The sequence below is a fragment of the Chiloscyllium plagiosum genome, unplaced genomic scaffold (genome assembly GCF_037043375.1).
Source record: "Chiloscyllium plagiosum isolate Xiang-an unplaced genomic scaffold, Cpla_swu_hap1 HiC_scaffold_35, whole genome shotgun sequence".
NCBI lineage: Eukaryota > Metazoa > Chordata > Chondrichthyes > Orectolobiformes > Hemiscylliidae > Chiloscyllium > Chiloscyllium plagiosum.
The window spans coordinates 46206508-46217304 of NW_028270173.1; the positions used below are offsets into that span (position 1 = coordinate 46206508).

Here is a 10797-nt window from a genome sequence, read left to right on the forward strand (position 1 = left end):
GCTGATATCACAGGGACAGTCACTGTGTGATTAGCGGAAACAGCGCTGATATCACATGGACAGACTCAGTGTGAATATCGGAAATACAGCGCTGATATCAGAGGGACATTCACTGTGTGAATATCGGAAATACAGCGCTGATATCACAGGAACAGACACTGTGTGAATATCAGAAATACAGTGCTGATATCACAGGGATAGACACTGTCTGAATATCTGAAATAAAGCGCTAATATCAGAGGGACAGTCCCTGTGTGAATATCAGAAATACAGCACTGATATCACAGGGACAGACACTGTGTGATTATCACAACTACAGCGCTGATATCACAGGGACAGTCACTGTGTGAATATCAGAAATACGGCGCTGATATCACAGGGACAGTCACTGTGTGAATATCAGAAATACAGCACTGATATCACAGGGACAGTCACTGTGTGAATATCGGAAATACAGTGATGATATCACAGGGACAGTCACTGTGTGAATATCGGAAATACAGCGCTGGTATCACAGGGACAGACACTGTGTGAATATCAGGAATACAGCGCTGATGTCACAGGGACAGACACTGTGTGAATATCAGAAATACAGCGCTGATATCACAGGGACAAACACTGAGTGAATATCGGAAATACAGCACTGATATCACAGGGACAGACACTGTTCGAATATCGGAAATACAGCGCTGATATCACAGGGACAGTCACTGTGTGAATATCAGAAATACAGCACTGATATCACATGGGCAGACACTGTGTGAATATCAGAAATACAGCGCTGATATCACAGGGACAAACACTGAGTGAATATCGGAAATACAGTGCTGATATCACAGATGCAGTCACTGTGTGAATATCAGAAATACAGCGCTGATATCACATGGACAGACACTGTGTGAATATCGGAAGTACAGCGCTGATATCACAGGGACAGTCACTGTGTGATTTTCGGAAACAGTGCTGATATCACATGGACAGACTCTGTGTGAATATCGGAAATACAGCGCTGATATCAGAGGGACATTCACTGTGTGAATATTGGAAATACAGCGCTGATATCACAGGAACAGACACTGTGTGAATATCAGAAATACAGTGCTGATATCACAGGGAGAGACACTGTCTGAATATCAGAAATAAAGCGCTAATATCAGAGGGACAGTCCCTGTGTGAATATCAGAAATACAGCACTGATATCACAGGGACAGACACTGTGTGATTATCACAACTACAGCGCTGATCTCACAGGGACAGTCACTGTGTGAATATCAGAAATACGGCGCTGATATCACAGGGACAGTCACTGTGTGAATATCAGAAATACAGCGCTGATATCACAGGGACAGTCACTGTGTGAATATCGGAAATACAGTGTTGATATCACAGGGACAGTCACTGTGTGAATATCGGAAATACAGCGCTGATATCACAGGGACAGACACTGTGTGAATATCAGGAATACAGCGCTGATATCACAGGGACAGACACTGTGTGAATATCAGAAATACAGCGCTGATATCACAGGGACAAACACTGAGTGAATATCGGAAATACAGCACTGATATCACAGGGACAGTCACTGTGTGAATATCAGTAACACAGTGCTGATATCACAGGGACAAACACTGTGTGAATATCGGAAATACAGTGCTGATATCACAGGGGCAGTCACTGCGTGAATATCAGAAATACAGCGCTGATATCACAGGGACAGTTACTGTGTGAATATCGGAAATACAGCGCTGATATCACAGGGACAGACACTGTGTGAATATTAGAACACAGCGCTGATATCACAGGGACAGTCACTGTGTGAATATCGGAAATACAGCGCTGATGTCAGAGGGACATTCACTGTGTGAATATCAGAAATACAGCGCTGATATCACAGGGACAAACACTGAGTGAATATCGGAAATACAGTGCTGATATCACAGGGGCAGTCACTGTGTGAATATCAGAAATACAGCGCTGATATCACAGGGACAGACACTGAGTGAATATCAGAACACAGTGCTGATATCACAGGGACAGTCACTGTGTGAATATCGGAAATACAGCGCTGTATCACAGGGACAGCCACTGTGTGAATATCAGAAATACAGCGCTGATATCACAGGGACAGTCACTGTGTGATTATCACAACTACAGCGCTGATATCACGGGGACAGACACTGTGTGAATATCGGAAATACAGCGCTGATATCAGGGGCAGTCATTGTGCGAATATCAGAAATACGGCACTGATATCACAGGGACCGGCACTGTGTAAATATCACAAATACAGCGCTGATGTCACAGGCACAGACACTGTGTGAATATCAGAAATACAGCGCTGATGTCACAGGGACAAACACTGAGTGAATATCGGAAATACAGCACTGATATCACAGGGACAGTCACTGTGTGAATATCAGTAACACAGTGCTGATATCACAGGGACAAACACTGTGTGAATATCGGAAATACAGTGCTGATATCACAGGGGCAGTCACTGCGTGAATATCAGAAATACAGCGCTGATATCACAGGGACAGTTACTGTGTGAATATCGGAAATACAGCGCTGATATCACAGGGACAGACACTGTGTGAATATTAGAACACAGCGCTGATATCACAGGGACAGTCACTGTGTGAATATCGGAAATACAGCGCTGATGTCAGAGGGACATTCACTGTGTGAATATCAGAAATACAGCGCTGATATCACAGGGACAAACACTGAGTGAATATCGGAAATACAGTGCTGATATCACAGGGGCAGTCACTGTGTGAATATCAGAAATACAGCGCTGATATCACAGGGACAGACACTGAGTGAATATCAGAACACAGTGCTGATATCACAGGGACAGTCACTGTGTGAATATCGGAAATACAGCGCTGTATCACAGGGACAGCCACTGTGTGAATATCAGAAATACAGCGCTGATATCACAGGGACAGTCACTGTGTGATTATCACAACTACAGCGCTGATATCACGGGGACAGACACTGTGTGAATATCGGAAATACAGCGCTGATATCAGGGGCAGTCATTGTGCGAATATCAGAAATACGGCACTGATATCACAGGGACCGGCACTGTGTAAATATCACAAATACAGCGCTGATGTCACAGGCACAGACACTGTGTGAATATCAGAAATACAGCGCTGATGTCACAGGGACAAACACTGAGTGAATATCGGAAATACAGCACTGATATCACAGGGACAGTCACTGTGTGAATATTAGAAATACAGCACTGATATCACCGGGACAGTCACTGTGTGAATATCAGAAATACAGCGCTGATATCACAGGAACAGTCACTGTGTGAATATCAGAAATACAGCGCTGACATCACAGGGACAGATACTGTGTGATTACCACACCTACAGCGCTAATATCACAGGGACAGTCACTGTGTGAATATCAGAAATACAGCACTGATATCGCAGGGACTGACAATGTGTGAATATCGGAAATACAGCGCTGATATCACAGGGGAAGTCACTGTGTGAATATCAAAAATACAGCGCTGATATCACAGGGACAGTCACTGTGTGAATATTGGAAATACAGCGCTGATATCACAGGGACAGACACTGAGTGAATATCAGAAACACAGCGTTGATATCACAGGGACAGTCACTGTGTGAATATCAGAAATACAGTGCTGATATCACAGGGACAGTCACTGTGTGAATATCAGAAATACAGCGCTGATATCACAGGGACAGAAACTGTGTGAATATCAGAAATACTGCACTGATATCACAGGGACAAACACTGAGTGAATATCGGAAATACACCACTGATATCACAGGGACAGTCACTGTGTGAATATCGGAAATACAGCACTGATATCACAGGGACAGTCGCTGTGTGAATATCAGAAATACAGCGCTGATATCACAGGGACAGTCACTGTGTGAATATCAGAAACACAGCGCTGATATCACAGGGACAGTCACTGTGTGAATATCAAAAATACAGCGCTGATATCACAGGGACAGACACTGTGTGAATATCAGAAATACAGCGCTGATATCACAGGGACAGTCACTGTGTGAATATCAGAAACACAGCGCTGTTATCACAGGGACAGTCACTGTGTGAATATCAGAAACACAGCGCTGTTATCACAGGGACAGTTACTGTGTGAATATCAGAAATACAGCGCTGATATCACAGGGACAGTCAGTGTGTGATTACCACACCTACAGCGCTGATATCACGGACAGTCACTGTGTGAATATCAGAAATACAGCACTGATATCGCAGGGACTGACACTGTGTGAATATCGGAAATACAGCGCTGATATCACAGGGACAGACACTGAGTGAATATCGGATATACAGCGCTGATATCACAGGGACAGACACTGAGTGAATATCAGAAACACAGCGTTGATATCACAGGGACAGTCACTGTGTGAATATCAGAAATACAGCGCTGATATCACAGGGACAGACACTGTGTGAATATTAGAAATACAGCACTGATATCACAGGGACAGTCACTGTGTGAATATCAGAAATCCAGCGCTGATATCACATGGACAGACACTGTGTGAATATCAGAAATACAGCGCTGATATCAGAGGGACAGTCTCTGTGTGAATATCAGAAATACAGCACTGATATCATAGGGACAGACACTGTGTGAATATCAGAAATACAATGCTGATATCACAGGGACTGACACTGTATGAATATTGGAAATACAATGCTGATATCATTAAGAAGACAATAAAACGGTAAACAAAGACCAGTTAGCTTGATATATTCAGGAGATGTTAGTCTATACAAAGGTTGTAATAGCACAGCATTTACAAATTCATAATATATTAAATCTGAGTCAGCATGGCTTCTTGACTGGGAAATCATGACAAATGTGTTACAGTTATTGAGTCACAGAGTCAGAAACAGACCCTTCAGTCCATGCCAACCACAATCCCAAATTAAACTAGTCCTATCTGCCCGCACTTGGCTCATAATCCCTCCAAACATTTTTTATTTATACACTTACCTAAAATGTCTTTCAAATGTAACTGTACCCACATCCACCACTTTCTCAGGAAGTTCATTCCACACACACACCACTCTGTTTAAAAAAAATTACCCCTCATGTCTTTTTAAAATCTTTCTCCTTTCCCCTAAAAAATAAACCACCTCTTCTTCAATTTTCTCCCCCTCGTGAAAGGACACCTGTCATTCAACTCATCTATACCCTTCATGATTTTATAAACCTCTATAAGGTCACCCTTCAACCTGCTTCAGGTCCAGTGAAATAAAATCTCAACATAAGGTCCCAAATCTTATACTCAAACATCTGAGCATTGAAGACAAGCATGCTAAATGTCTTCTTAACCCCTCTATCTATGCGTGATGTAAACCACAAAAGAGCATGTATCTGAACCCGTAGATCTCTCTGTTCCACAACACTACCGAAGTTCCCACTTTTAATTCTTTAGTCCTGCCCTTGTTTATTTTTACCAAGATGCAATACAACACATTTATCCAAATTAAACTCCAACTGCCACTCTGCAGCCCATTGACCCAATCGATCAAGATCTCTTGGTAATCTTAGTTAACTTTCTTCAATGTCCACAATTGAACCAATTTTTGGTGTCATCTGCAAACTTCCTAACCTGCTTTCTATATTCTCACTGAAAGCAATTATTTAAATGACAAGCAAAAATGAACCTAGCACCAATCCCTGTGGAACACTGCTGGTCACAGGCCTCCAAACCAATAAACATATCTCCACCTGTCTCCTGCCACTGTGGGAGGGGAAATAGGGTACTCAGTGGTTGCTCGGAATTATCTCAGGTGTAGGACCAAGTTTCTCCAATGAAGCAGTGGTAGGAGAGACAGTGGAGTGAAGAGGGAGGACAGGGAGGGGGATGTTCTTTTGGGGCTCCTGGCTCGGCAGAGGTGCATGTGTGGTGTTGCTTTGGGTGTCAGGGCCATGGAATGAGATGTTTGCAGTGATTGATTCACTGCGTTGCTAAGGACAGACCACCCAAACCACAGGAGCATAGTTAGTTGCCAACTGAAATGAGTAAGCAGGGCAGAACATTAGCAGACCACAGAATGTTCGGGAACAGAGAGGGATGATGACATAAGCAAATGAGCACCGTGTGCTTGAATCTGATTAGTAGATATGTAATGCACAGCAATATGATGTCATTGAAATACCTAGTTAATTGAATTATAAACTCGATGTAATTAATTTACAGACTTGATGTAATTAACTACCAGTCAATTGATTAACAGACTTAATGTAACTATCGCTTAGGTAAATGACTTACAGGCTTGATATAATCAACTGCATGAGTAACAGTTAGCTTGTAGACTTATGTAATTTCAATGTAAGGAAGTATAAAAATAGTGTTGCGTAGTGTGACAATCCTGAGTTCCTCTCCTTGCTGTGATTGATTGCTGCTCAAATAAACTGCTGGTTCCTGATGCATTCTTGATGCTCTCAGAGTCTTCTTGCCTCAGAGACCGACACTGCTACACTGCCAGGCCAATTTTGTATCCATTTGACAAGCTTACCCTGAATCCCATGTGATCTAACTTTACCAACTAGGAGAAAGCGTGTCTGCAGATGCTGGAGGTCAGAGTCAACAAGAGTGGCACTGGAAAAGCACAGCAGGTCAGGCAGCATCTGAAGAGCAGGAAAATCGACATTTTGGACATAAGCCCTTCATCAGGAATGTGTTGGGGGTGTGCCCAAGGGGCATGAGAGATAAATGGGAGGGGCATGGGGCTGGTGGGGTTGGAAAGGTAGCCAGGAATGTGATAGGTAGATGAAAGTGGGCAGCAGTTGTGATAGGTCGGAAGGGAATGTGAAGCAGATAATGGGAAGGAAGATGGAGAGGTAGGATGGTTTAAGAGGGCAGGGTCGGGTTGGAGGGTTGGATCTGGGATAAGGTGGGAGGAGGGGAGATGAGGAAATCGACATTGATGCCGTGTGGTTGGAGGGTCCCAAGGCGGAAAATTATGTGTTCTTCCTCCAGGTGTCAGTCGCTTGGATTTGGCGCTACAGGAGGCCCAACATTTGCATGTCCCTAGCGGAGTGGGAGGGGGAGTTGAAGTGGTCAGCCAAAAGGTGGTGGGGTTGTTGGGTGCGTGTGTCCTGGAGATGTTCCCTGAGCTGTTTAGCAGGTTGCCGTCCTGTCTACCCAATGCAGAGGAGACCACATCGGGAGCAACAGATCCAGTAGTCTACCAGGCGAAACTTTGTCAAAAGATTGACTACAGTCAAATAAACAACGTCTATCACTCTGCTCTCATCAATCTTTTTGTTTACTTCCTCAAAAGTCAACCCAATTTGTGAGACACAATTTCCCTTGCCCAAAGCCATGCTGACTATCCCTAGTCATTCCTTGTCTCTCCAAATATATATAAATCCTATCTTTCTGAATCACTTCCAAAAACCTATCCACCACTGAAGTCAGGCTCACAGGGCTATGGTTCCCAGGCTTCTCCTTACACCCTTTCTTATACAAAGGTACAACATTAACCAATCTGTCATTCGGTACCTCACTGTATTTATATATAATACAAATATTCCTGTAAGGAGCCTCACAATTTCCTCCCTAACTTCCCACAACGTCCTGGAGATTTATCCATCTTTATATTTTCTAAGATCATCAGCACTTCCTCTGCTGTGATGCGACCTGTTTTCAAAACATCGATATTTATTTCCCTGAGTTCCCTAGTCTCCATTTCTTTCTCTACAGTAAAACTGACGTGAAATATTCATTTATTATCTCTGCCATCCCCTAAGGTTCAACAGAAAGACAACTTCTTTCATCTTTTAGGGGACCTACGCTCTCTATAGTTGCTCTCTCACTCTTAATGTATTTATAAAATCTCTTTGGAATATCTTTAACCTTAATTGCTAAGGCTAGCTATCTCATATGGTCACTTGCCTTCCTGATCTCCCTGATGTCCCTATAATCTTTTAACTGTACAAGAGATTCATTTGAACCTAGTTGTCTATATCTAATGTATGATTTTGTTTTATTCTTGACTGGAACCTCAATATCTTCTTCATCCACTGTTCCCTCATCCTTCCATCCTTACTTTTCACTCTAACACATAATGACTCTGAACTCCTGTTATCACAGTTCTGAAAACCCACGCTTTATCAAGTCCTTTTACCAACAAATGGTCTACTCCAATCAACTTTTGAAACTTCTTGTCTCGTACAATTAACATTTTCGAAAAGGTAACAAACATGATTGATGATTGTGAACTAGTGGATGTAACATATTTCAATTTTCAAACACATTCAATAAGGTCCTGCACATAAGGTTACTTCATAAGATAAGGGTTCATGGATATAGTGGTAGTATATTAGCACAGATGGAGGATTGGATTACTAATAGAGAGTTGGATAAAGGTGGTATTTTCGGGATAGCAACCTGCAACTAGTGGAATCCACAGGAATCAGTGGTTAGGTCCACAATTATTTGTAATATAGATGTGGATGAGGAAATCAAGTACACTGTTATCATGATGACACAAAAATACATGGGAAGGCAGGTGGTGAGGATGACACAAGGAGTCTACAGTAGGACATAGACAGGTTAAGTGAAACAGTAAAAACCTGATGGATGGATGCTGCAGATATTCACACACTAATCCTCCCTGTGATATCAGATCTGTATTCTGAGATTCAGACAGTGACTGTCACTGTGATTATCTGTGCTGTCATTCTGATGTACAGAGTATGACTGTCCCTGTGATATCAGCGCTGTATTTTTGATATACAGAGTATGACAGTCCCTGTGATATCAGCTCTGTATTTCTGATATTCACAGCGTCTGTCCCTGTGATATCAGCGCTGTATTTCCGATATTCACACAGTGTCTGTCCCTGTGATATCAGCGCTGCATTTCTGATATTCACAGTGACTGTCCCTGTGATATCAGTGCTATATGTCTGATATTCACACAGTGACTGTCCCTGTGATATCAGCGCTGTATGTCTGATATTCACACAGTGACTGTTCCTGTGATATCAGCGCTGTATGTCTGATATTCACACAGTGACTGTCCCTGTGATATCAGCGCTGTATGTCTGATAATCACACAGTGACTGTCCCTGTGATATCAGCGCTGTGTTTCTGATATTCACAGTGTCTGTCCCTGTGATATCAGCGCTGTGTTTCTGATATTCACAGTGTCTGTCCCTGTGATATCAGCGCTGTATTTCTGATATTCACACAGTGACTGTCCCTGTGATATCAGCGCTGTATGTCTGATATTCACACAGTGACTGTCCCTGTGATATCAGCGCTGTATTTCTGATATTCACACAGCGTCTGTCCCTCTGATATCAGCGCTGTATTTCTGATATTCACAGTGACTGTCCCTGTGATATCAGCGCTGTATTTCCGATATTCACACAGTGACAGTCCCTGTGATATCAGTGCTGTATTTCTGATATTCACACAGTGACTGTCCCTGTGACATCAGTGTTGTCATTCCTACATTCAAAGGTGGCTGGCTCTGTGTCCCTGTGATATCAGTGTTGTACGTTTAAGCAATTTGATCATGAGATATGGGTTTCTATCTCATAGGTCAGATCATGTCAGGATGGTGGACAAATGAGAACAGAGCTGACTTCCACATTGCAACAACTCCTGCTACTTGAAAGGTAATTCTGAAATTTCTATCAGGTAAAATTCTCACATACTGATTAAACTTGGCCACGAATTTAGGGTTCACTGTCTGTTGGGCAAAAGACCTTTTTGTCTCTGGGGAAGTACCATGTGCAATGTGTCGGATTTGAGGATGATATTGCAAAGATAAAATGAAGAATTGCCAATATTGGGGATCTTAAACCAAAACAGACATTGCTGGCGAAACTGAGCAGGTCTGGCAGCATCTGTGGGCAGAAAGCAGAGTTAATGTTTCGAGTTTGGTGACCCTTATATCAGATATTACAAAGTACTGATTTGTGAAAATGCATTTTAACTTAACCAGCTGGTAAATGCCTAGTGAGCAAATTAAATCTAGGCTGGACCAGTCATGTTGCCTGATGGCGTGTCCCTTTAAGAAGACAGATTTGGAAATGTTATTTCAATCTCCAGTGTGGAGGTGAAATTGAAAGTAAATTGAGTGACAGAATAAGCAGTGCAGACGAGATGGCAGTCAGTAAATACATCCTCACCTTGACTGAGGACTTAACCTGCTCTATCTGCCTGTCCCTGTTTGTGGAGCCGGTGCAGTTGGAGTGTGAGCACAATTTCTGCAAATCCTGCATCCAGGCGTATTGGGAAAACCAGGGGAAGGTGGTGTCCTGTCCGGAATGTCGCGCAGTTTCCCAGCAGAAGAGTTATAAGAAGGCCAGAGTGTTGGCCAATCTCTGTGAGAAAGCCCGGCAGCTGGAGCTGAACCCGGGGCTGCAGCAGGAAGGGGGTTCCCGCTGTCTGGAACACGATGAGAAGCTGAAGCTGTTTTGTCAGGACGACCAGGCTCTGATCTGTGTCATTTGTCGAGATTCACCGGCACACTCAGGCCACAGCTTCCTGCCTGTCACTGATGCAGTGAGAAAGTACAAGGTAAGAGGCGAGAGAGAGAGGCTTATGCTGGAGATAGAGAGAAAAACAGGACTGGATCATTGAATGGAACAAGGTCACAGGATAACCTTGCCCTGTTCAGCACAGGATCGCTGTGTGTCTTGACCCAGATTACTCAGCCAATGGCAGGCAGTGGATTGTTAGCAGATTGTGCAGAGTCAGATCGCTGGCACCTCCCATTGAATTGCTGAGGGCCTCTTTCA

The 10797-nt window shown here is 43.2% G+C and overlaps 1 protein-coding gene across 2 annotated transcripts in view; it reads left to right on the forward strand.

The window, feature by feature from the left end:
• The window catches only part of LOC122541299 (zinc-binding protein A33-like), a 119091-nt gene that overhangs the window by 9042 nt on the left and 99252 nt on the right, over positions 1 to 10797 (forward strand). The window contains exon 1 of one of the 2 annotated variants that reach the window (XM_087979544.1): positions 9488 to 10576. The exons of the other annotated variant lie outside the window; for it this stretch is intronic. Within the exon in view, the coding sequence (XP_087835670.1) occupies positions 10160 to 10576 (417 nt within the window). The 5' untranslated portion in view covers positions 9488 to 10159. Of the gene's footprint in view, positions 1 to 9487; positions 10577 to 10797 lie in introns of those variants that run through there. 2 annotated transcript variants of the gene reach the window in all.